This window comes from Triticum aestivum, chromosome 7D (assembly GCF_018294505.1).
Source record: "Triticum aestivum cultivar Chinese Spring chromosome 7D, IWGSC CS RefSeq v2.1, whole genome shotgun sequence".
NCBI classification, from domain to species: Eukaryota; Viridiplantae; Streptophyta; class Magnoliopsida; order Poales; family Poaceae; genus Triticum; species Triticum aestivum.
Genome location: NC_057814.1, coordinates 528,375,032 through 528,402,758, shown reverse-complemented (window position 1 = coordinate 528,402,758; position 27,727 = coordinate 528,375,032). Strand labels below are relative to the sequence as shown.

Genomic DNA, 27,727 nt, shown 5'->3' with positions numbered 1-27,727 from the left:
CCTCATGCCATATATCGCACACACCTTGATCTGGCTGACCATTTCTTTTGTGTTGCCTAATCACAAACAGTTCATCCGAGTGAACCGTATGTTGTATATCGCACACACCTCCATCAGGCTGCCCGTTTCTTTTGTTCCTCCTCATTGCAAATAGTTAATTGAACTGAACCGTATGCCCTGCATCGCACACGCAACTAAAATCTGAACCGTGTTTGATGCATCCTCCATCGCAAATGTTTTGCACCTTTTTTGACGGGTTTTTTACACCACTGTTTGCGATTATTGCATCACACACAGTTTCGTCGAAGGGTCTCTGATCATAGTGTCGCGTTAGCAGCATCCTGCAGTAGTACATCATCTTGTAGACCCGGAGATTATCGAAGGTCTCTTTCAAATCATCTATCAATGTCTCCTTTCTGGATTTCACAACAATATCATCCACATAAGCATGAACGTTGCATCCAATCTAGTCATGGAGGCAATTCTGAACAAACCGCTGATAAGTCGCCTGGGCACTCTTGAGCCTAAAAGGCATAGACACATAACAGAAGGTTCCAAAGGGAGTGATGAAAGATGTCTTCTCCTGGTCCTTAACTGCCATCTTGATCTGATGATAACCAGAGTAAGCATCCAAAAAACTCAAACGTTCACAACCCGCTGTAGCATCGATGATCTGATCAATACGGGGGAGAGCAAAAGGATCAGCCGGACAGGCCTTGTTAAGGTCCGTGTAATCCACACACATACGCCAAGTGCCATTCTTCTTAAGTACCAGCACCGGGTTAGCCAACCACTCAGGATGAAAAACTTCCACGATAAACCCAGCCGCCAAGAGCCGGGCCACTTCTTCACCAATGGCCTTACGCCTCCCTGCATTAAAACGACGAAGGAATTGCTTGACCGGTTTAAACTATGGCTCAACATTGAGAGTGTGCTCAGCGAGTTCCCTCGGTACACCTGGCATGTCTGAAGGTTTCCATGCAAAGATGTCCCAGTTCTCACGGATGAACTCGATGAGCGCGCTTTCCTATTTTGGATCCATAGTAGCACTGATACTGAACTGCTTGGATGGGTCGCCAGGAACAAAGTCAACCAGCTTAGTGTCATCTGCTGACTTAAACTTCAATAGAGGGTCATGCTCTGTGGTTGGCTTCTTCAAAGGTGTCATATCTGCCGGGTCAACATTATCTTTGTAAAACTTCAACTCCTCTGTTGCACAAACAGACTCAGCATAAGCAGCATCGCCCTCTTCAGACTCCTAGGCTATCTTCCTCTTCCCATGCACTATGATGGTACCCTTACGACCCGGCATCTTAAGCTGCAGATAAACATAACAAGGTCTTGCCATAATCTTAGCACAAGCCGGACACCCAAACAAGGCGTGATAAGGGCTCTTGATCTTGACCACCTCAAAAGTCAATGTCTCAGCTCTATAATCATGATCATCACCGAAAGCCACTTCCAAAGCTATCTTGCCCACTGGGTACGCCGACTTACCAGGCACCACGGCATGAAAAATAGTAGAAGACAGCTTAAGATCTTTGTCAGTCAAATTCATACGACGGAAAGTATCATAGTAAAGGATATTGATGCTGCTGCCTCCATCCATGAGCACCTTAGTAAACTTGTACCCTCCAACCTGGGGTGCGACCACCAAAGCCAACTGACCCGGATTGTCAACCCGGGTCGGGTGATCCTTATGGCTCTAGACAATAGGATGTTCAGACCATCGCAAGTAACAAGGGATCGCCGGCTCAACTGCGTTCACTGCCCTTTTATGAACCTTCTGGTCTCGCTTGCATAAAATTGTGGTGAACGCATGATACTGCCCACTATTCAGCTGCTTTGGATTACCCCGATAACCAGACTGCTATTGTTGATTCCCTTGACCAGATTGTTGATTAAAACCACCTTGACTGCCTTGGCCTTGAAAACCAGAGCTTGAACTGCCGCCTCCAAAGCCAGGTCCGTGAGAGCCGGATCCTGAGCCGCCATTCGGGCCATGATTATTCTGGAAGAAACTGGAATTTTACTCCCTCATGATGAAGCAATCCTTCCACAGATGGCTGGCCGGCTTATCTTGCGTACTGTGCTTCGGACAAGGCTGATTCATCATCGCCTCAAGGTTGAACTTTGGCCCGCCAAACCGGGGCGTTGGCGTTTTCCCCTTACCATGTTGAATTACTATCGGCCTTGCGCTTACCATTGTTACCATGACCCGCCGTATTGTGCTGCCCCTTGGCATTGCCGTTCTTCTTCCCCTTGCCAGCCTTCTCCTCATCAGACTCAGGGTCCTTTGTACTATCAGAGTCGGGATATTTGACAAGAGCCTCCATGAGCTCCCCCATATCATTGCAGTGGCGCTCTTAAGTCGCCCTAGCTTCTGCTTAAGGGGAAGGAACCGACAATTCTTCTCCAACATCAGGACTGCTGACCCGGCGTTGATACTGTCCGATGAGTGGATAATGGCTGAAATCCGGCGCACCCAATTGGTTGTTGACTCGCCCTCACCTTGGACGCAAGAGTCTAAATCCAGAATCAACATAGGCCGCTTGCACGTGTCTTTAAAATTTTGGATAAACCGCGTCTTCAACTCTGCCCATGACCTAACGGAGTTAGCGGGCAATCCTTTCAACCAAGTACGAGCCGGCCCATCTAACATCATGGTGAAGTACTTAGCACACGCAGCATCACTAACATCCAACATCTCCATGGCCATCTCATAGCTCTCAATCCAGGCCTCTGGGGGTTGATCCGCCGTGTAATTGGGCACCTTACGGGGGCCTTTAAAATCCAGCACCAAACATGGCACACCAAGGGTTCTAGAGGTCACTCCTACCTCCACAGACACCGATGGGTAAACCGGAGATTGCTGCTGAGCCGCCAACTCTGCCTCTCAACGTGTCGTGCCCTGATCCACCAAAGCCTGGGCATTATTATCCGTACGAGGCGGGTCATGCCTACGGGGCTGGTTACGTTGCCGCTCACTGCTTGAAACTGCTGGCGAATCAATATGCCTGCTATAACTCCGGCTTGGACGCGGGGTCGAATGAATCCGTTCATGACTGCACGAGTAAGCCGCCTGCTGCGCCACCGCTGTCTGAAGAAGCTCTTCGTATCTCCATCGCGGACGGTGACTCGCCTTCCATAGGGAGAGCTGCCAATCGTGTAGCCGCGGCGATCATATTGTCCAAAGGGTTAGAATAATGACCCGGCGGTGTCGGAACATGCTGAGGCGGAGTCAAATTCAAGCGAGGCGGGTCCGCAGCGCGTGGCTGAATCGGCGCTCCGATCACCGGTGTCTCAACAACCCAATTTATGACGGTGGGTCACTGGTCCCTACCCCAGGTGTATTGAAAAGGTTCCTAGCCTCAAACTTTGTGGGTAGACGGGTCTGGTGCCTCCTCCTCATAATGGCGTTTGAAGAGTTTTGATCCAAGGTAAGCCGGAAAGACTCTGCCTAAATCCATTGTGCCTGAGCGTCTAGAGCAGCTCGTTTTGTTGCCATCCTAGCATTCTCAGCATTAAATTCCTCCTTGGCTTGAGCTACCTCGTCTCGCAATTTTGCCACATCCACTTTATGTTGTGCTTGATTCTCTTGCGTTACCTCTGCAGCCAATAAGGTTGCCAAAGGCTCCAAGAGCTCGGATAACACCTGAGTCAGCGGGCGCACAGAGCCGCTAGCACCAGCCGTCACTGCAGCCGTTGAACTAGAGGTCATAGCCACAGCGGTTGTCGAACTGAGCACCGGTTGAGTGCCGGCCATGAAGATTGCAACCCGGCTCGGCGGCTCATAGGCGTCTGGAATACTGTCGCCATCGGAACAGCCCCCAAGCCAGCCTTCTTGCAATTGATACATGATGACCCACAAGTATAGGGGATCTATCGTAGTCCTTTCGATAAGTAAGAGTGTCGAACCCAACGAGGAGCAGAAGGAAATGATAAGCGGTTTTCAGCAAGGTATTCTCTGCAAGCACTGAAATTATAGGTAACAGATAGTTTTGTGATAGGATAATTTGTAACGAGCAACAAGTAACAAAAGTAAGTAAGGTGCAGCAAGGTGGCCCAATCCTTTTTCTAGCAAAGGACAAGCCTGGACAAACTCTTATATAGAGAAAAGCACTCCCGAGGACACATGGGAATTATTGTCAAGCTAGTTTTCATCACGTTCATATGATTCGCGTTCGGTACTTTGATAATTTGATATGTGGGTGGACTGGTGCTTGGGTGCTGTCCTTACTTGGACAAGCATCCCACTTATGATTAACTCCTATTGCAAGCATCCGCAACTACAAAAGAAGTATTAAGGTAAACCTAACCATAGCATGAAACATGTGGATCCAAATCAGCTCCTTACGAAGCAACGCATAAACTAGGGTTTAAGCTTTTGTCACTCTAGCAACCCATCATCTACTTATTACTTCCCAATGCCTTCCTCTAGGCCCAAATAATGGTGAAGTGCCATGTAGTCGACGTTCACATAACACCACTAGAGGAGAGACAACATACATCTCATCAAAATATCGAACGAATACCAAATTCACATGACTACTAATAGCAAGACTTCTCCCATGTCCTCAGGAACAAACATAACTACTCACAAAGCATATTCATGTTCATAGTCAGAGGGGTATTAATATGCATAAAGGATCTGAACATATGATCTTCCACCAAATAAACCAACTAGCATCAACTACAAGGAGTCATCAACACTACTAGCAACCTACAGGTACCAATCCCAGACTTGGAGACAAGAATTGGATACAAGAGATGAACTAGGGTTTGAGAGGAGATGGTGCTGGTGAAGATGTTGATGGAGATTGGCCCCCTCCCGATGAGAGGAGTGATGACGATGGCCATGATTTCCCCCTCCCGGAGGGAAGTGTCCCCGGCAGAACAGCTCTGCCGGAGCACTAGATTGGTTCCGCCAAGGTTCCGCCTCGTGGCGGCGGAGTCTCGTCCCGAAAGCTTGCTTATGATTTTTCTTCGGGCGAAAGACTTCATATAGTAGAAGATGGGCACCGGAGGTCCAACAGGGGGCCCACGAGGCAGGGGGGCACGCCCAGGGGGTAGGGCGCGCCCCCCACCCTCGTGGCCAGGGTGTGGGCCCCCTCTGGTATTTTTTCCGCTCAGTATTTTTTATTATTTCCAAAAACAACTTTCGTGGAGTTTCAGGACTTTTGGAGTTGTGCAGAATAGGTCTCTAACATTTGCTCCTTTTCCAGCCCAGAATTCCAGCTGCCGGCATTCTCCCTCCTTATGTAAACCTTGTAAAATAAGAGACAATAGGCATAAGTATTGTGACATAATGTGTAATAACAGCCTATAATGCAATAAATATCGATATAAAAGCATGATGCACAATGGACGTATCAACTCCCCCAAGCTTAGACCTCGCTTGTCCTCAAGCGGAAGCCGATAACGATAAATATATCCACATGTTTCAAGGTAGAGGTGTCGATAAAATAAAATACGGACATGAGGGCATCATGATCATTCTTATAACAGCAACATATATGGATAATGTCATATGATCTCTTATGATCAAGTAATAATCTATTCACAATGCAAAGTATGAATCAGAAACTTTATTGAGAACTAACAAACTTTAATCTGAGTCATTGAAGCAATTGCAATTTATCATAACATCGGAAAGAGTTGATGTCAGAGCTTTTTAGCAAGTTCACATACTCAACTATCATTTAGTCTTTCACAATTGCTAACACTCACGCAATACTTGTGGTTACGGAGTTTTAATCGGACACAGAGAAAGATAGGGGCCTATAGTTTCGCCTCCCAACCTTTTACCTCAAGGGTAATGTCGACAATAATAGCTCATGCTAACTTACATCCAATTAGAGATATATATATATATATATATATATATATATATATATATATATATATATATATATATATATATATCAGGATCTTTCCAACACACTGTGCTTGCCAAAGGATAAAATGTAAAAAGGAAAGGTGAAGATCACCATGACTCTTGCAAAAGGTAGAAGATAATAATAAAAGATAGGCCCTTCGCAGAGGGAAGCAGAGGTTGCCATGCGCTTTTATGGTTGGATACACAAAATCTTAATGCGAAAGAACGTCACTTTATATTGCCACTTGTGATATGGACCTTTCCTATGCAGTCCATCGCTTTTATTTCTTCCACATCACAAGATAGTATAAAGCTTATTTCCTCCACACCAATCAATCATACATATTTAGAGAGCAATTTTTATTGCTTGCACCGATGACAACTTACTTGAAGGATCTTACTCAATCCATAGGTAGATATGGTGGACTCTCATGGCAAAACTGGGTTTAAGGGTATTTGGAAGCACAAGTAGTATCTCTACTTGGTGCAAAGAATTTGGCTAGCATGAGGGGGAAAGGCAAGCTCAACATGTTGGATGATCCATGACAATATACTTTATCTCAGATATAAGAAAACATAACCCATTACGTTGTCTTCCTTGTCCAACATCAACTTTTTAGCATGTCATATTTTAATGAGTGCTCCCAATCATAAAAGATGTCCAAGATAGTATATTTATATGTGAAACCTCACTTTCTTTATTACTTCCTATTAATTGCAACGATGACCAAAGCTATGTTTGTCAACTCTCAACAATTTTTAATCATCATACTCTTTCTATGTGAAGTCATTACTCTCCATAAGATCAATATGATCTCTTTTTATTTCTTTTTACTCTTTTCTTTACTTTTATTCACTCAAGATCATAGCAAGATAATCAAGCCCTTGACTCAACACTAATATTTATTATATAGCTCACGGACTCGATTACATAAAGGGATCATAAAGCAAAACTCAAAACTAGATTATACTAAAGCTTTATTCTACTAGATCAAGATATTACTGAAAGGATTGAACTAAGAAAAACGATAAAGATAGGAGTGTGATGGTGATACGATACCGGGGCACCTCCCCCAAGCTTGGCATTTGCCAAGGGGAGTGCCCATACCCATATGATTATATCTCCTTTTTTGGGGATGGTGATGTGATATTCTTGGCGATGATGCCCCTCAGGATACGATTCTCCTCCTCGAGCTTATTGACTTGCTGCTTGAGGTCCATTATTTCCTTCCAAAGCTTTCCTGTAACGGCTAAAGCTCCTTGCACCCAAGGGTGTTGCATAGCTGCGGGAGAACAAGTGACACTCTTCTTCATATTTTCATAAGAAAGAAATCTAACATTGGAAGGGATAACCGAGTTTGGAATAGTCGAGCTCTGTAGTTCCCCCATCGTGAATCCAGCTCGGAAGTGAGTGACTTCTTGATCCTCCTCCATGGCATCTATCCTCTTCAAATCAGCCTCCATCTCTTCCTCCGTTGCTGGCCCAAGTGGTCAGCATCGCTGTTTGTCCTTGATCTCGATGCCGGATGAGACACCCGGCTCTCCCCGACTGACTCTTGAGAGGACATCTTGCTCTAGTCTGCAGCAGCAACAGCTTGAAACACAAACAAAGGATAATTGCGTGATACAGGGGTCAAAACCTTCGGGAGATTATATAATTAATTTTTACCGACCAAAATACGTAACGTGCAAGAAAACGGAGTCCAGAGAGCACACGAGGTGCCCACGAGGCGGGGGCGCGACCAGGGGGTAGGGCGCGCCCTCCACCCTCGTGGAGGCCTCGTGTCCTTCCCGGACTGCTTCTTATTTTTCTATTTTTATAAATATTCCAAAACGAAGAAAATTTGCCATTAGAACTGTTTTGGAGTCGGTTTACTTACCGTACCACATACCTATTCATTTTCGGAGTCTGAAACGTTCCGGAAAGTGTCCCTTATGTATTCCTCTGGGGTTACGGTTTCAATAACATTGGTTTCAACATTTATAGGATTACCTGAGATATACTGTTTGATTCTTTGACCGTTCACCGCCTTCGGATTTTTGCCTTCGAAGCTGTTGATTTTTATGGCACCGGAACGATAGACCTCCTCGATAACGTAAGGACCTTCCCATTTAGAGAGAAGTTTTCCTGCAAAAAATCTTAAACGAGAGTTGTATAATAATACATAATCACCTACATTAAACTCACGCTTTTGTATCCTTTTTTCATGCCATCTTTTAACTTTTTCTTTAAAAAACTTGGCATTCTCATAGGCTTGGGTTCTCCATTCATCAAGTGAGCTAATGTCAAATAACCCCTTCTCACCGGCAAGTTTGAAATCATGGTTGAGCTCTTTAATAGCCCAATATGCCTTATGTTCTAGTTCGAGAGGTAAGTGACATGCTTTTCCATAAACCATTTTATACGGAGACATACCCATAGGATTTTTATATGCAGTTCTATAGGCGCATAATGCATCATCAAGTTTCTTGGACCAATTCTTCCTAGATCTATTAACAGTCTTTTGCAAAATTAATTTGAGCTCTCTATTGCTTAATTCTACTTGACCACTAGACTGTGGGTGATAAGGAGATGCAATTCTATGATTAACATCATACTTAGCAAGCATTTTACGGAAAGCACCATGAATAAAATGTGAACCACCATCAGTCATTAAATATCTAGGGACTCCAAACCTCGGAAAAATAACTTCTTTAAGCATCTTAATAGAGGTGTTATGATCAGCACTACTAGTTGGAATAGCTTCTACCCACTTAGTAACGTAATCAACAGCAACTAAAATATGTGTATATCCATTAGAGGCAGGAAAAGGTCCAATATAATCAAAGCCCCAAACATCAAATGGTTCAATAACAAGTGAATAATTCATAGGCATTTCTTGACGTCTACTAATATTACCAATTCTTTGACATTCATCACAAGATAAGACAAACTTACGGGCATCCTTGAAGAGAGTAGGCCAATAAAAACCGGATTGCAATACCTTATGTGCAGTTCTATCTCCAGCATGGTGTCCTCCATAAGCCTCGGAGTGACACTTGCATAGGATCTGTTCCTGTTCATGCTCAGGTACACAACGTCTAATAACACCATCTGCTCCTTCTTTATAAAGATGTGGGTCATCCCAGAAGTAATGTCTCAAATAATAGAAAAACTTTTTATTTTGCTGGTATGTGAAACTAGGTGGTATAAATTTAGCAACAATGTAATTAGCATAATCAGCATACCATGGAGCAGTACGAGAGGCATTTATGAAATTTAATTGTTCATCAGGAAAGTTATCATCAATAGGTAGTGGGTCATCAAGAACATTTTCTAACCTAAACAAGTTGTCTGCAATGGGGTTCTCAGCTCCCTTTCTATCAATAATATGCAAATCAAATTCTTGTAGCAAGAGAACCCATCTAATAAGTCTAGGTTTAGCATCTTTCTTTTCCATAAGATATTTAATAGCAGCATGATCAGTGTGAATAGTTACTTTAGAATCAACAATATAAGGTCTGAACTTATCACAAGCAAACACAACTGCTAAAAATTATTTTTCAGTAGTAGCATAATTTCTCTGGGCATTGTCTAGAGTTTTACTAGCATATTGAATAACATTTAATTTCTTATCAACTCTTTGCCCTAGAACGGCACCTACAGCATAATCACTAGCATCACACATGATTTCAAAGGGTAAATTCCAATCAGGTGGCTGCACAATAGGTGCAGAAATCAATGCTTTCTTAAGTATTTCAAATGCTTCTACACAATCATCATCAAAAACGAAAGGTATATCTTTTTGTAATAAATTAGTCAGAGGCTGAGAAATTTTTGAGAAGTCCTTAATGAACCTCCTATAAAAGCCGGCATGGCCAAGGAAACTTCTTATACCTTGGATGTCCTTGGGACACGACATCTTTTCAATAGCATCAACTTTAGCTTTATCAACTTCAATGCCCCTTTCAGAAACTTTATGCCCCAAGACAATACCTTCATTAACCATAAAGTGGCACTTCTCCCAATTCAAGACAAGGTTAGTTTCTTCACATCTCTGCAAAACTCGATCAAGGTTGCTCAAGCAATCATCAAAAGAGGATCCATAAACGGAGAAATCGTCCATGAAAACCTCACAAATCTTTTCACAAAAATCAGAGAATATAGCCATCATGCATCTTTGAAAGGTAGCAGGTGCATTACATAAACCAAAAGCATACGTCTATAAGCAAAAGTACCGAAAGGGCAAGTAAAAGTGGTCTTAGCTTGATCATCAGCTGACACAGGTATTTGAGAGAAACCAGAATAACCATCTAGAAAGCAAAAATGTGTGTGTTTGGATAATCTTTCTAGCATTTGATCAATAAATGGCAAGGGGTAATGATCTTTTTAGTAGCTTTATTTAATTTGCGGAAATCAATTACCATCCTATAACCTGTAATAATTCTTTGCGGAATCAATTCATCTTTATCATTAGGAACGACAGTAATACATCCCTTCTTAGGGACACAATGGACAGGACTTACCCACTGACTATCAGCAACGGGATAGATTATACCTGCTTCAAGGAGCTTTAATATTTCCTTTCTTACCACTTCTTTTATCTTAGGATTCAGCCGTCGTTGATGACCAATAACTAGTTTGGCATCTTTTTCCAAGTTTATTTTGTGTTGGCATAGAGTGGGACTAATGCCCTTAAGATCATCAAGAGTATATCCAATAGCAACACGGTGCTTCTTCAGAGTTTTCAATAATTTTTCTTCCTCCTTCTCTGAAAGGTTAGCACTAATAATAACAGGATATATCTTCTTTTCATCAAGATAAGCATATTTAAGAGTATCAGGCAATGGTTTAAGCTCAAACACGGGATCACCCTTGGGTGGAGGAGGATCCCCTAAGATTTCAACAGGCAAGTTGTGTTTCAGAATAGGTCCCTGTTTAAAGAACACTTCATCTATTTCCCTTCTTTCATTCATAAACATATCATTTTCATGGTCTAGCAAATATTGTTCTAAAGGATCACTAGGAGGTACGTCAATAGAAGCAAGACCAATAATTTCATCTTTACTAGGCAATTCCTCTTCACGGTGTTGTCTACGAAATTTAGAGAAATTAAACTCATGGGACATATCACCCAAACAAATAGTGACAACATCCTTTTTGCAGTCTATCCTAGCATTAACAGTGTTCAAGAAGGGTCTACCAAATATAATGGGACAAAAGCTATCTTGTGGGGCACCAAGAACAAGAAAATCAGCAGGATATTTAGTTTTCCCACACAAGACTTCAACATCTCTAACAATTCCCATGGGTGAAATAGTATCTCTATTGGCAAGTTTAATTGTGACATCAATATCTTCCAGCTCAGCAGGTGCAATATCATGGATAATTTCTTTGTATAAGTCAATAGGTATTGCACTAGCACTAGCACCCATATCACATAAGCCATGATAACAATGATCTCCTATTTTAACAGAAATAACAGGCATGCCTATCACAGGTCTATGTTTATCTTTAGCACAAGGTTTAAAAATTCTAGCAGTTTCATCACAGAAGTAAATAACATGCCCATCAATATTATCAGCCAAGAGATCTTTAACAATAGCAATATTAGGTTCAACTTTAACTTGCTCAGGAGGTGTATAAGTTCTAATATTGCTTTTACGAACCACAGTTGAAGCCTTAGCATGATCCTTTATTCTAACAGGGAAAGGTGGTTTTTCAACATAAGCAGTAGGAACAATAGGATCATTATAAGTGATAGTCTTTTCCTCAACTTTAATAGGTGCAGCTACTTTTACTTCTATGGGAGGATGATATTTAAACCACTTTTCCTTAGGGAGATCAACATGAGTAGCAAAAGATTCACAGAAAGAAGCCACTATCTCAGAGTCAAGTCCATATTTAGTGCTAAATTTACGGAAAACATCGGTATCCATAAAAGATTTAACACAATCAAACTTAGGTCATACCTGACTCCTTACCTTCGTCGAGGTCCCAATCTTCAGAGTTGCATTTAATTCTTTCCAATAAATCCCATTTGAATTCAATAGTCTTCATCATAAAAGAGCCAGCACAAGAAGTGTCGAGCATGGTGCGATTGTTATCAGAAAGCCGAGCATAAAACTTCTGAATAATTATTTCTCTTGAAAGCTCATGATTGGGGCATGAATATAACATTGATTTAAGCCTCCCCCAAGCTTGAGCGATGCTTTCTCCTTCACGGGGCCAGAAATTATATATATAATTGCGATCACGATGAACAAGATGCATAGGATAAAACTTCTGATGAAATTCCAATTTCAATCGTTTGTAGTTCCATGATCCCATATCATCACAAAGCCTATACCATCTCAATTCATCTCCCTTCAAAGATAAAGGGAAGACCTTCTTCTTGATAACATCATCGGGCATACCTGCAAGCTTAAATAATCCACAAACTTCATCCACATATATTAGGTGTTCATCAGGATGTAATGTTCCATCTCCTGTAAAAGGATTAGCTAGCAGTTTTTCTACCATACCTGAAGGAATTTCAAAGTAGACATTTTCATTTTCAATAGGTTCAGCAGGTTGAGGAGCAACTCTTTGCTCTACTGGTCGGGGTGAAGATACCCCGAACAAGCCCCTCAGAGGATTACTTTCCATAGTAACGAATGATAGTAAATTTCAGCACACTATATAAATTTTTCCTTACCAAACTCCACCTACCAAAGGCGCTTCACTCCCCGGCAACGGCGCCAGAAAAGAGTCTTGATGACCCACAAGTATAGGGGATCTATCGTAGTCCTTTTGATAAGTAAGAGTATCGAACCCAACGAGGAGCAGAAGGAAATGATAAGCGGTTTTCAGCAAGGTATTCTCTGCAAGCACGGAAATTATAGGTAACAGATAGTTTTGTGCTAGGATAATTTGTAACGAGCAACAAGTAACAAAAGTAAGTAAGGTGCAGCAAGGTGGCCCAATCCTTTTTGTAGCAAAGGACAAGCCTGGACAAACTCTTATATAGAGAAAAGCGCTCCAGAGGACACATGGGAATTACCGTCAAGCTAGCTTTCATCACATTCATATGATTCGCGTTCGATACTTTGATAATTTGATATGTGGGTGGACCGGTGCTTGGGTGCTGTCCTTACTTGGACAAGCATCCCACTTATGATTAACTCCTATTGCAAGCATCTGCAACTACAAAAGAAGTATTAAGGTAAACCTAACCATAGCATGAAACATGTGGATCCAAATCAGCCCCTTACGAAGCAACGCATAAACTAGGGTTTAAGCTTCTGTCACTCTAGCAACCCATCATCTACTTATTACTTGCAAATGCCTTCCTCTAGGACCAAATAATGGTGAAGTGTCATGTAGTCGACGTTCACATAACACCACTAGAGGAGAGACAACATACATCTCATCAAAATATCGAACGAATACCAAATTCACATGACTACTAATAGCAAGACTTCTCCCATGTCCTCAGGAAAAAACGTAACTACTCACAAAGCATATTCATGTTCATAATCAGAGGGGTATTAATATGCATAAAGGATCTGAACATATGATCTTCCACCAAATAAACCAACTAGCATCAACTACAAGGAGTAATCAACACTACTAGCAACCTACAGGTACCAATCCCAGACTTGGAGACAAGAATTGGATACAAGAGATGAACTAGGGTTTGAGAGAAGATGGTGCTGGTGAAGATGTTGATGGAGATTGGCCCCCTCCCGATGAGAGGAGTGTTCGTGATGACGATGGCGATGATTTCCCCCTCCCGGAGGGAAGTGTCCCCGGCAGAACAGCTCTGCCGGAGCCCTAGATTGGTTCCGCCAAGGTTCTGCCTCGTGGCGGCGGAGTCTCGTCCCGAAAGCTTGCTTATGATTTTTCTTCGGGTGAAAGACTTCATATAGCAGAAGATGGGCACCGGAGGGCCAACAGGGGGCCCACAAGGCAGGGGGCGCGCCCAGGGGGTAGGGCGTGCCCCCCACCCTCGTGGCCAGGGTGTGGGCCCCCTCTGGTATTTCTTCCGCTCAGTATTTTTTATTATTTCCAAAAACAACTTTTGTGGAGTTTCAGGACTTTTGGAGTTGTGCAAAATAGGTCTCTAATATTTGCTCCTTTTCCAGCCCAGAATTCCAGCTGTCGGCATTCTCCCTCCTTATGTAAACCTTGTAAAATAAGAGAGAATAGGCATAAGTATTGTGACATAATGTGTAATAACATCCCATAATGCAATAAATATCGATATAAAAGCATGATGCAAAATGGACGTATCAATACATAGAATTGGTCTCACCGGTTGATGACTCACCGTCAGAGTAGATGGTCGTCTCTCCACCGGGCACAGATCCTTCCTCAAGATCCGCCCCATGGATTACACCAACAAAGGTGTGCTTCACGGCGGCTTGAACCTTGGCAGGTCACGCACGCTGAGCCGCCTCGACGATGTCGGTGCAGGTGTCCGGCTCAGGCCCCGATTCGCCAATCTTGCCGATGAAGACATGGATTCCGCCGAAGGGGACCCGGTACCCATACTCAATTGAGCCAGCCTCGGGGCCCTAGCCAGCGTCGTCGATGTAGAGCTTGCCGTGACGACTCTTAGTCATCCGGCCCATGGCGTATCCCTTGATCCCTGTGAAGTTGCCCTTCAAGAACTCGAAACCACCATGCGCTGGCCCCACGGTCATGGACAACCATAGGGGGGCGAAAAGACAAGGACCAACAACCCTCATGTAACAATATATATACCAATATATATATTCTACCAATGTAGTGTTGTTACATGTCTAATTTTCCTAACATATATAAACACAACATTAGTATAATTTGTCTAAGATTTATAAACATGTAACATAAAATTGTGACATGATACAAGTTTACATTCTAACACATTGTTAAACTGTCTCTTCAGATTTAGGTTTGCATTTACCTGTAACATTGTACTTGAGTAAATAATGTCCTAAAATCTTAATTTATCTTCACTTTAAACTAGAAAAGTACAGCAAAACAAAAGCAAATGATACATTAGATCTATTTCTTTCAACTGTCTACATAAAATTAGCATGTCTACATAAAATTAGCAAGTAGTATTACCGAGTTATTACTTATTAGACACTACTTGCATCAACGAAAGTAGATTAGCTATAAACATATACCTTGAAAAAAGATCCGGGAGAGTTCACTGAACAATTATAGGCGCGCAGAAAACCGTCGATAAGAAGAAGAGGCGGCCATTGCAGCATCATTGTGTCTCCAAATTGAAATGATTATATGTACTCGCTGGACACCAGTCTCCAGTATGAAGTATCCTAGCGCCTGGCCGTGTGCTTGTTCTGTTGTTGTGGGTCTCGTCATGGCGGCAGGCGGCGGCGGCGGCAAGCGCCCTAGACAGCGAGACCTTTTTAGACCTAGTAGCGAGACGCAGGTATACGCCGAAGGATCTGATTGATTTTTTTAGGCAAATCTGTACGTGTGCACAGCCGGCAAAACAACCACACATGTGCGAGGCCGCAATGGCTTATGGGTAACATGGGCTGGGCTTCCTTATTTTTATGCGTTCATAAAGCAAGCATTGGGCTAATTAAGTTAATTACTTCCGGCCATTAGCACATCTGCAGTAATACAACCCGCTGCAAATCCATGGGGGTGGCGAGCCATTGGGGGGTCTAGCCCCTGCTCGCCCCTGTCTCCGCCCCTGACGGTGGGCGCCAATTATCGTGGACTTAACACGACAGATGCCCTAGCGAAAGGACTTAGGTGTGGAGCCATCGCAGCTAGGCTAGCTTGATGGGGTTAATCAGGACAAAGGACACAGAGAGTTTATAATAGTTCGGCCCCTCTCAACAAGGTAAAGGCTTACTCCAGTTTGGGATTGTATTGCTTGGGTTTTATCGATTACCAGGGAGCGAATACGCTTGACCTAGTTCTCGATCTCTTGTTTCTTGTCTTAACCCGCCGCCCGGTCACCCCTTTATATACACAGGTTGATGCCCGACGGCTTACAAAGTCCCGGCCGGCTCATACACAACGTGTCCGGCTCAGTGACCAACTAAGCTTGCCTTACAATACAAGTTACACATATGGCAGTTCATCCTCTTGGGCCTCAAGTCGCCTCTGGGTCTTGGGCCTTCAATAGGCTTGCTTCATAACCCGCCATCTTCATCTTTAAGTCGCCAGCGGTATGACTCGGCCCCTCCTGGGCGGGTCATACACAATAGTTATATCCCCAACAGTACGCCTAGTTTATTAGGAAATATCGCACAGGTAACTGACTTATGGATCATAACGCAAAAAAACGCAGACAGGTACGACATAGAAACCATGTGGTTTGTGATCTTCTAATGGTTAACGCAAAAACACGCATACAGGCACACATGCTAATCAACGCTCAAAGCCCTCAAAGGATGCTCTTACCGACATTGTACGTTAATACTACAAACTTAAAGTACTACTGGTAATTTGCTCTAATACTACAAACTTAAACTACTTCTCACATGCTGCCATTGGGCCATGCTAGCCAAACGCCGGCGTTCTCCTTCCCGGCCTTGTAGGCGGCAGCCCACCGTGCTTCGATCTCCGCCAAGCTCTCCTCACCACGGCGTGCGGCCTCTTCTTTCTTGCAGCGGCGAGACTCTCTTTTCTTGACTGCTTCCTGCTTTTTCCGCTCCTTCTGTGCGGCTTTGGCCGCCTCTAGATCCACCGCCCATTCGGCCATGGCAGCCTCAAAGTCCGCCCACGTAACTGTGTGGCCGGCGGCGGCGATGAACTCAGCGCGGCGAGATGCCATCGCTTCCTTACCATGTGTGCGGTCGCGGGCGGCAAGGAACGCGGCGCAGCGGGATGCCATCGCTTCCTTACCAGTTACTATGCGCCGCGGTGCCATGGACGACGCTTGGAGAGAGCTCTGGGACGGAGGGGCCGGGCAGCCGTACAGTGCGATGGTATTCAAGAGCTCAACGACAAACGACAATAGAAATTTGGCTTCCCTTACAATTTTGCTCGTTCATTATCACACACGGTTCATCTCTGTCGCTTTCGGAAACAGTGTGCGCTGAGCCTATTGTGTGTTGCGTTATGATTGGACAGAACCCCAGCCACGCGGATCGCGCGTGTGCACCGTAGGATGCACCGCAATCGAACGGCAATCCATGTCCCTCACATCACACCCGTGCAGCTGTAGCTGGATTGGATTTATATGCGCTAAATGCCTAGAAAATGCACATAATCCCCTAAATATGGTAAATGAACCCGGGAAAATGCCAAATTTGAACACGGTGATTTGCAGGGTGTATGTTCGTCATAGAAAAAAAACTCCAGGGCAAAGAACGAAGAAAATTTGGATTCCCCTTCAATCTTGGTGATTACCCTCTCGAAAGCATGGAACTTCCTCGGTGATGGTTCGATTTATGAAGGCCGTGCATAACGACATAAGCCAAACCTTCTCAAATTTTTACCAGGGCATGGTGAGGTCATACCATGGCACCACGCCAGGCGTCATGTTTTTCAAGCATTTATTTCATTTTTTCTATAGTTGAAAACCCTATAAACAAACGTTTGTGGTTGACTATTCCCACACATTTCATCAAATATCGGTCCATTCCTTGTAAAAGGCATGAGAATTTACTAAATGGCGCGAGCATGGTTTTCTAGGCCGTTCTTGTTCACCCTTTCATCCACCGATTGTTTGAACTTGAATTATGTGCATTAACGCCTAGGAAATGCACATAATCCCCTAAATATGGTAAATGAACCCGGAAAAGTGCCAAATTTGAACACGGTGATTTGCAGGGTGTATGTTCATCATAGAAAAAACTCATGGACAAAGGACAAAGGAAATTTGGACCCCCTTCCATCTTGGTGATTTCCCCCTCGAAACCATGAAACTTCCTCGGTGATGGTTCAATTTATGAAAGGCGTGCATCACGACATAAGGAAAACATTCTTCAATTTTTACCATGGCAGGTGAGGCCATACCATGGCACCACGCCAGGCATCATGTTTTCCAACCATGTATTTCATTTTTTGTATAGTTGTTAACCCAGTAAACAACGCGTTTATGGTTGACTATTACCACACATTTCCTTGAAATATCTGCACATTCCTTGTAAAAGGCATGAGAATGTACTAAATAGCACGAGCATGGTTTTCCAGACCGTTCTTGTGCACCTTTTCATGCACAGATTGTTCAAATTTTAATTATGTGCATTAATGCCTAGAAAATGCACACAATCCCATAAATATGGTAAATGAGCCCGGAAAATTGTCAAATTTGAACACGTTGCATTTGGGGCGGTATGTTGATCGTTGGAAAAAACGGAATGACAAACTAGGACAGAAATTTGGATTCCCCTTCAATCTTGGTGATTTCCCTCTCGAAAGCATGGAACTATTGGAAATATGCCCTAGAGGCAATAATAAATTGGTTATTATTATTATATTTCCCTGTTCATTATAATCGTTTATTATCCATGCTAAAATTGTATTGATAGGAAACTCAGATACATGTGTGGATACATAGACAACACCATGTTCCTAGTAAGCCTCTAGTTGACTAGCTCGTTGATCAATAGATGGTTACGGTTTCCTGACCATGGACATTGGATGTCGTTGATAACGGGATCACATCATTAGGAGAATGATGTGATGGACAAGACCCAATCCTAAGCCTAGCACAAGATCGTGTAGTTCGTTTGCTAAGAGCTTGTCTAATGTCAAGTATCATTTCCTTAGACCATGAGATTGTGCAACTCCCGGATACCGTAGGAATGCTTTGGGTGTACCAAATGTCACAACGTAACTGGGTGGCTATAAAGGTGCACTACAGATATCTCCGAAAGTGTCTGTTGGGTTGGCACGAATCGAGACTGGGATTTGTCACTCCGTGTAAACGGAGAGGTATCTCTGGGCCCACTCGGTAGGACAGCATCATAATGTGCACAATGTGACCAAGGAGTTGATCACGGGATGATGTGTTACGGAACGAGTAAAGAGACTTGCCGGTAACGAGATTGAACAAGGTATCGGGATACCGACGATCGAATCTCGGGCAAGTAACATACCGATTGACAAAGGGAATTGTATACGGGATTGATTGAATCCCCGACATCGTGGTTCATCCGATGAGATCATCGTGGAACATGTGGGAGCCAACATGGGTATCCAGATCCCGCTGTTGGTTATTGACCGGAGAACGTCTCGGTCATGTCTGCATGGTTCCCGAACCCGTAGGGTCTACACACTTAAGGTTCGATGACGCTAGGGTTATAGGGAATAGATATACGTGGTTACCGAATGTTGTTCGGAGTCCCGGATGAGATCCCGAACGTCACGAGGAGTTCCGGAATGGTCCGGAGGTAAAGATTTATATATGGGAAGTCCTGTTTTGGTCACCGGAAAAGTTTCGGGTGCTATCAGTAACGTACCGGGACCACCGGGAGGGTCCCGGGGGTCCACCAGGTGGGGCCACCGGCCCCAGAGGGCTGTGTGGGCCAAGTGTGGGAAGGGACCAGCCCCTAGGTGGGCTGGTGCGCCTCCCACAAAGGGGCCCAAGGCGCAGGGAAGGGGGAAGGGGGAAACCCTAGGCTCAGATGGGCCTAAGGCCCACCTAGTGGTGCGCCCCCCTCTCTCCCCCCTTGGCCGCCCCTCCAAGTCCCATCTAGGGCTGGCCGCACCCCTTGGGGGGGAACCCTAGATGGGGGCGCAGCCCCTCCCCTCCCCTATATATAGTGGGGGTTTTGGGGCTGCCATAGACATGAGTCTTCCTCTCTCTTGGCGCAGCCCTACCCCTCTCCCTCCTCGTCTCTCGCAGTGCTTGGCGAAGCCCTGCTGGAGTGCCATACTCCTCCACCACCACCACGCCGTCGTGCTGCTGCATGGACGGAGTCTTCCCCAACCTCTCCCTCTCTCCTTGCTGGATCAAGGTGTGGGAGACGTCACCGGGCTGCACGTGTGTTGAACGCGGAGGCGCCGTGGTTCGGCGCTTAGATCAGAATCAACCGCGATCTGAATCGCTACGAGTACGACTCCTTCATCCGCGTTCTTGCAACGCTTCCGCTTAGCGATCTACAATGGTATGTAGATGCACTCCCCTTCCCCTCGGTGCTAGATTACTCCATAGATTGATCTTAGTGATGCGTAGAAAATTTTTGAATTTCTGCTATGTTCCCCAACAGTGGCATCATGAGCTAGGTCTATGCGTAGTTTCTATGCACGAGTAGAACACAAAGTAGTTGTGGGCGTCGATTTTGTCAATTTACTTGCCGTTACTAGTCTTATCTTGATTCGGCGGCATCGTGGGATGAAGCGGCCCGGACCGACCTTACACGTACACTTACGTGAGACAGGTTCCACCGACTGACATGCACTAGTTGCATAAGGTGGCTAGCGGGTGTCTGTCTCTCCCACTTTAGTCGGATCGGATTCGATGAAAAGGGTCCTTATGAAGGGTAAATAGAAATTGGCATATCACGTTGTGGCCTTTGCGTAGGTAAGAAACGTTCTTGCTAGAAACCCATAGCAGCCACGTAAAACATGCAACAACAATTAGAGGACGTCTAACTTGTTTTTGCAGGGTATGCTATGTGATGTGATATGGCCAAAAGGATGTGATGAATTATATATGTGATGTATGAGATTGATCATGTTCTTGTAATAGGAATCACGACTTGCATGTCGATGAGTATGACAACCGGCAGGAGCCATAGGAGTTGTCTTAATTTATTGTATGACCTGCGTGTCAATGAAAAACGCCATGTAATTACTTCACTTTATTGCTAACCGTTAGCCATAGTAGTAGAAGTAATAGTTGGCGAGACAACTTCATGAAGACACGATGATGGAGATCATGGTGTCATGCTGGTGACGAAGGTGATCATGCCGCGCCTCGAAGATGGAGATCAAAAGGCGCAAGATGATATTGGCCATATCATGTCACTTTATGATTTGCATGTGATGTTTGTCATGTTTACATCTTATTTGCTTAGAACGGCGGTAGCATAAATAAGATGATCCCTCACTAAAATTTCAAGAGACGTGTTCCCCCTAACTGTGCACCGTTGCGAAGGTTCGTTGTTTCGAAGCACCACGTGATGATCGGGTGTGATAGATTCTAACGTTCGCATACAACGGGTGTTGACGAGCCTAGCATGTACAGACATGGCCTCGGAACACAAGCAAAACACTTAGGTTGACTTGACGAGCCTAGCATGTACAGACATGGCCTCGGAACACAAGAGACCGAAAGGTCGAACATGAGTCGTATAGTAGATACGATCAACATGGAGATGTTCACCGTTGATGACTAGTCCGTCTCACGTGATGATCAGACACGGCCTAGTTTGACTTGGATCATGTATCACTTAGATCACTAGAGGGATGTCTATCTGAGTGGGAGTTCATTAAATAATCAGATGAACTTAATTATCATGAACATAGTCAAAAGGTCTTTGCAAATTATGTCATAGCTTACGGTTTAGTTCTACTGTTTAAGATATGTTCCTAGAGAAAATTTAGTTGAAAGTTGATAGTAGCAATTATGCGGACTGGGTCTGTAAACTGAGGATGTCCTCATTGCTGCACAGAAGGCTTATGTCCTTAATGCACCGCTCGGTGTGCTGAACCTCGAGCGTCGTCTGTAGATGTCACAAAACATCTGACATACACGTTTTGATGACTACGTGATAGTTCAGTGTGTGATGCTAACGGTTTAAAATTGTGGCGACAAGACGGTTTTGAAACGTCGCAGAACATATGAGATGTTCCAAAGACTGAAATTGGGATTTCAGACTAATGCCCACGTCAAGAGGTATGAGACCTCTAACAAGTTTCTTAAGCCTGCAAACTAAGGGAGAAAAGCTCAATCATTGAGTATGTGCTCAGATTGTCTGAGTACTACAATCACTTGAATCGAGTGGGAGTTAATCTTCCAGATGAGATAGTGATGGTTCTCCATAGTCACTACCACCAAGCTATTAGAGCTTCGTGATGAACTATAACATATCAGGGATAGACATGATGATCCTTGAGCAACTCGCGATGTTTGACACCGCGAAAGTAGAAATCAAGAAGAAGCATCAATTGTTGATGGTTAGTAAGACCACTAGTTTCTAGAAGGGCAAGGGCAAAAGGGATACTTCATGAAACAACAAATCATTTGCTGCTCTAGTGAAGAATCCCAAGGTTGAACCCAAACCCGAGACTAAGTGCTTCTGTAATGAGGGGAATGGTCACTGAAGCAGAACTACCCTAGATACTTGGTAGATGAGAAGGCAAGCAAGGTCGACAGAAGTATATTGGATATACATTATATGAATGTGTACTTTACTAGTACTCCTAGCAGCACCAGGGTATTAGATACCGGTTCGGTTGCTAAGTGTTAGTAACTCGAAATAAAAGCTGCGGAATAAACGGAGACTAGCTAAAGGTGAGATGACGATATGTGTTGGAAGTGTTTCCAAGGTTGATGTGATCAAGCATCGCGTGCTCCCTCTACCATCGAGATTGGTGTTAAACCTAAATAATTGTTATTTGGTGTTTGCGTTGAGCATAAACATGATTGGATTATGTTTATCGCAATACGGTTATTCATTTAAGGAGAATAATGGTTACTCTGTTTATTTGAATAATACCTTCAATGGTCTTGCACCTAAAATGAACCTCGATCGTAGTGATACACATGTTCATGCCAAAAGATATAAGATAGTAATGATAGTACCACATACTTGTGGCACTGCTATTTGAGTCATATTGGGATAAAACGCATGAAGAAGCTCCATGTTGATGGATCTTTGGACTCACTCGTTTTTTAAAAGATTGAGACATGCGAACCATGTCTATTGGTATATATGCATGAAGAAACTCCATGCAGATGGATCGTTTGGACTCACTTGATTTTGAATCACTTGAGACATGCAAATCATACCACATGGGCAAGATGACTGAAAGGCCTCATTTTCAGTAAGATGGAACAAGAGAGCAACTTGTTGGAAGTAATACATTTGATGTGTGCAATCCAATGAGTGCTGAGGAACGCAGTGAATATCGTTATGCTCTTACTTCACAGACGATTTGAGTAGATTCTGAGTATATTTACTTGATGAAACACCAGTCTGAATTATTGAAAGGTTCAAGTAATTTCAGAGTGAAGTTGAAGATCATCGTGACAAGAGGATAAAATGTTTGTGATATGATCATAGAGATGAGTATCTGAGTTACGAGTTTGGCACACAATTAAGAAATTGTGGAAATTGTTTCATGACTAATACCGCTTGGAGCACCATAGTGTGATGGTGTGTCCGAACATCATAACTGCGCCCTATTGGATATGGTGCATACCATGATGTCTCTTATCGAATTACCACTATCGTTTATGGGTTAGGCATTAGAGACAACCGCATTCACTTTAAATAGGGCACCACGCAATTCCGTTGAGACGACACCGTTTAGAGAAACCTAAGTTGTCGTTTCTTAAAAGTTTGGGGCTGCGATGCTTATGTGAAAAAGTTTCAGGCTGATAAACTCGAACCCAAAGCGGATAAATGCATCTTCATAGAATACCCAAAATAGTTGGGTATACCTCTTGTTTTAGATCTGGAAGTAAACGGGTCCTTTCTCGAGAAAAAGTTTCTCTCGAAAGAATTGAGTGGGAGGATGGTGGAGACTTGATGAGGTTATTGAACCGTCACTTCAACTAGTGTGTAGCAGGGCACAAGAAGTTGTTCCTGTGGCACCTACACCAATTGAAGTGGAAGCTTATGATAGTGATCATGAAACTTTGGATCAAGTCACTACCAAACCTCGTAGGACGACGAGGATGCGTACTACTTCAGAGTGGTACGTAATCCTGTCTAGGAAGTCATGTTGCTAGACAACAATGAACCTACGAGCTATGGGGAAGCGATGGTGGGCCCGAATTCCGACGAATGGCTCGAGGCCATAAAATCCGAGAGAGGATCCATGTATAAAACAAGGTATAGACTTTGGAAGAACTACTTGATGGTCGTAAGGCTGTTGGGTGCAGATGGATTTTAAAAGGAAGACAGACAATGATGGTAAGTGTCACCATTAAGAAAGCTCGGCTTGTCGTTAAGATGTTTTCCGACAAGTTCAAGGAGTTGACTACGATGAGACTTTCTCACTCGTAGCGATGCTAAGAGTCTGTTGGAATTGTGTTAGCAGTTACTGCATTATTTATGAAATCTTGCAGATAGGATGTCAAAACATTGTTTCCTCGACGATTTTCTTGAGGAAAGGCTGTATGTGATACAACCAGAAGGTTTTGTCAATCCTGAAAGATGCTAACAAGTATGCAATGCTCCAGCAATCCTTCTAAGGACTGGAGTAAGCATCTCGGAGTTGGAATGTACGCTTTGATGAGATGATCAAAGATTTTGGATTTATACAGAGTTTATGAGAAACTTGTATTTCCAAAGAAGTGAGTGGGAGCACTATAGAATTTCTGATGAGTATATAGCTCCAAGTAGCGCGTGGTAGCTGCATCTATAAGATGACATAGATATTCGTAAAGCTCACACGGATCTGAAAGGTTCAGACCCGTTGACTAAAACCTCTCTCACAAGCAAAACATGATCAAACCCTAGTAAACTCTTGGGTGTAGTCACATGGCGATGTGCACTATGAGTGTTAATCACATGGCGATGTGAACTAGATTATTGACTCTACTGCAAGTGGGAGACTGTTGGAAATATGCCCTAGAGGCAATAATAAATTGGTTATTATTATTTTATTTCCCTGTTCATTATAATCGTTTATTATCCATGCTAAAATTGTATTGATAGGAAACTCAGATACATGTGTGGATACATAGACAACACCATGTCCCTAGTAAGCCTCTAGTTGACTAGCTCGTTGATCAATAGATGGTTACGGTTTCCTGACCATGGACATTGGATGTCGTTGATAACGGGATCACATCATTAGGAGAATGATGTGATGGACAAGACCCAATCCTAAGCCTAGCACAAGATCGTGTAGTTCGTTTGCTAAGAGCTTTTCTAATGTCAAGTATCATTTCCTTAGACCATGAGATTGTGCAACTCCCGGATACCGTAGGAATACTTTGGGTGTACCAAACGTCACAACGTAACTGGGTGGCTATAAAGGTGCACTACAGGTATCTCCGAAAGTGTCTGTTGGGTTGGCACGAATCGAGACTGGGATTTGTCACTCCGTGTAAACGGAGAGGTATCTCTGGGCCCACTCGGTAGGACATCATCATAATGTGCACAATGTGACCAAGGAGTTGATCACGGGATGATGTGTTACGGAACGAGTAAAGAGACTTGCCGGTAACGAGATTGAACAAGGTATCGGGATACCGACGATCGAATCTCGGGCAAGTAACATACCGATTGACAAAGGGAATTGTATACGGGATTGATTGAATCCCCGACATCGTGGTTCATCCGATGAGATCATCGTGGAACATGTGGGAGCCAACATGGGTATCCAGATCCCGCTGTTGGTTATTGACCGGAGAACGTCTCGGTCATGTCTGCATGGTTCCCGAACCCGTAGGGTCTACACACTTAAGGTTCGATGACGCTAGGGTTATAGGGAATAGATATACGTGGTTACCGAATGTTGTTTGGAGTCCCGGATGAGATCCCGGACGTCACGAGGAGTTCCGGAATGGTCTGGAGGTAAAGATTTATATATGGGAAGTCCTGTTTTGGTCACCGGAAAAGTTTCGGGTGCTATCGGTAACGTACCGGGACCACCGGGAGGGTCCCGGGGGTCCACCAGGTGGGGCCACCGGCCCCAGAGGGCTGTGTGGGCCAAGTGTTTGAAGGGACCAGCCCCTAGGTGGGCTGGTGCACCTCCCACAAAGGGGCCCAAGGCGCGGGGAAGGGGGAAGGGGGAAACCCTAGGCTCAGATGGGCCTAAGGCCCACCTAGTGGTGCGCCCCCCTCTCTCCCCCTTGGCCGCCCCTCCAAGTCCCATCTAGGGCTGGCCGCACCCCTTGGGGGGGAACCCTAGATGGGGGCGCAGCCCCTCCCCTCCCCTATATATAGTGGGGGTTTTGGGGCTGCCATAGACATGAGTCTTCCTCTCTCTTGGCGCAGCCCTACCCCTCTCCCTCCTCGTCTCTCGCAGTGCTTGGCGAAGCCCTGCTGGAGTGCCACACTCCTCCACCACCACCACGCCGTCGTGCTGCTGCATGGACGGAGTCTTCCCCAACCTCTCCCTCTCTCCTTGCTGGATCAAGGCGTGGGAGACGTCACCGGGCTACACGTGTGTTGAACGCGGAGGCGCCGTGGTTCGGCGCTTAGATCGGAATCAACCGCGATCTGAATCGCTACGAGTACAACCCCTTCATCCGCGTTCTTGCAACGCTTCCGCTTAGCAATCTACGATGGTATGTAGATGCACTCCCCTTCCCCTCGGTGCTAGATTACTCCATAGATTGATCTTGGTGATGCGTAGAAATTTTTTGAATTTCTGCTACGTTCCCCAACAGGAACTTCCTCGGTGATGGTTCGATTTATGAAGGGCATGCATGACGACATAAGCCAAACCTTCTCAATTTTTACCAGGGCATGGTGAGGTCATACCATGGCACCATGCCAGGCATCATGTTTTTCAAGCATTTATTTCATTTTTCTATAGTTTAAAACCCAATAAACAAATGTTTGTGGTTGACTATTGCCACACATTTCATCGAAATATCTGCCCATTCCTTGCAAAAGGCATGTGAATTTACTAAATGGCACGAGCATGGTTTTCCAGGCCGTTCTTGTGCACCCTTTCATGCATCGATTGTTTGAACTTGAACTATATGCATTAATGCCTAGGAAATGCACATAATCCCCTAAATATGGTAAATGAACCCGGAAAATTGCCAAATTTGAACACGGTGATTTGCAGGGTGTATGTTCATCATAGAAAAAAACTCATGGACAAAGGACAAAGGAAATTCGGACCCCTTCAATCTTGGTGATTTCCCCCTCGAAACCATGAAACTTCCTCGGGGATGGTTCGATTAATGAAAGACGTGCATGACGACATAAGGAAAACATTCTCAAATTTTTACCAGGGCATGGTGAGGCCATATCATGGCACCACACCAGGCGTCATGTTTTCCAACCATGTATTTCATTTTTGTATAGTTGTTGACCCAGTAAACGACACATTTATGGTTGACTATTGCCACACATTTCCTTGAAATATCTGCCCATTCCTTGTAAAAGGCATGAGAATGTACTAAATAGCATGAGCATGGTTTTCCAGACCGTTCTTGTGCACATTTTCATGCACTGATTGTTCGAATTTGAATTATGTGCATAATTAATGCCTAGAAAATGCACATAATCCCCTAAATATGGTAAATGAGCCCGGAAAAATATCAAATTCGAACACGTTGCATTTGAGGCAGTATGTTGATCGTTGGAGAAAAACTGAATGATAAACTAGGACGGAAATTTGGATTCCCCTTCAATCTTGGTGATTTCCCTCTCGAAAGTATGGAACTTCCTCGGTGATGGTTCGATTTATGAAGGGCGTGCATGACAACATAAATCAAATCTTCTCAGCTTTTAACGAGGGCACGGTAAGGCCATACCATGGCACCATGCCAGGCGTGATGTTTTTCAAGCACGTATTTCATTGTTCTATAGTTCATAACCCAGTAAATGACGCATTTGTGGTTGACTATTGCCACGCATTCCCTTGAAATCTCTGCCCATTCCTTGTAAAAGGCTTGAGAATTTACTAAATACCACGAGTATGGTTTTCTAAACCGTTCTTGTGCACCTTTTCAAGCACCAATTGTTTTAATTTGAATTATGTGCATTAATGCCTACAAAATGCCCATAATCCCCTAAATATTGTAAATGAACCCGGAAAAGTGCCAA

At 44.1% G+C, this 27,727-nt stretch overlaps 1 protein-coding gene across 1 annotated transcript in view; it reads left to right on the top strand.

Moving 5' to 3' along the window:
* The first annotated feature begins 2,853 nt into the window (after positions 1-2,853).
* Positions 2,854-27,727, top strand: part of LOC123171239 (uncharacterized) — a 34,527-nt gene continuing 9,653 nt past the window's right edge. Inside the window, exon 1 of the mRNA XM_044588827.1 lies at positions 2,854-3,197. Within this exon, the coding sequence (XP_044444762.1) occupies positions 2,854-3,197 (344 nt within the window). The remainder of the gene's footprint in view (positions 3,198-27,727) is intronic.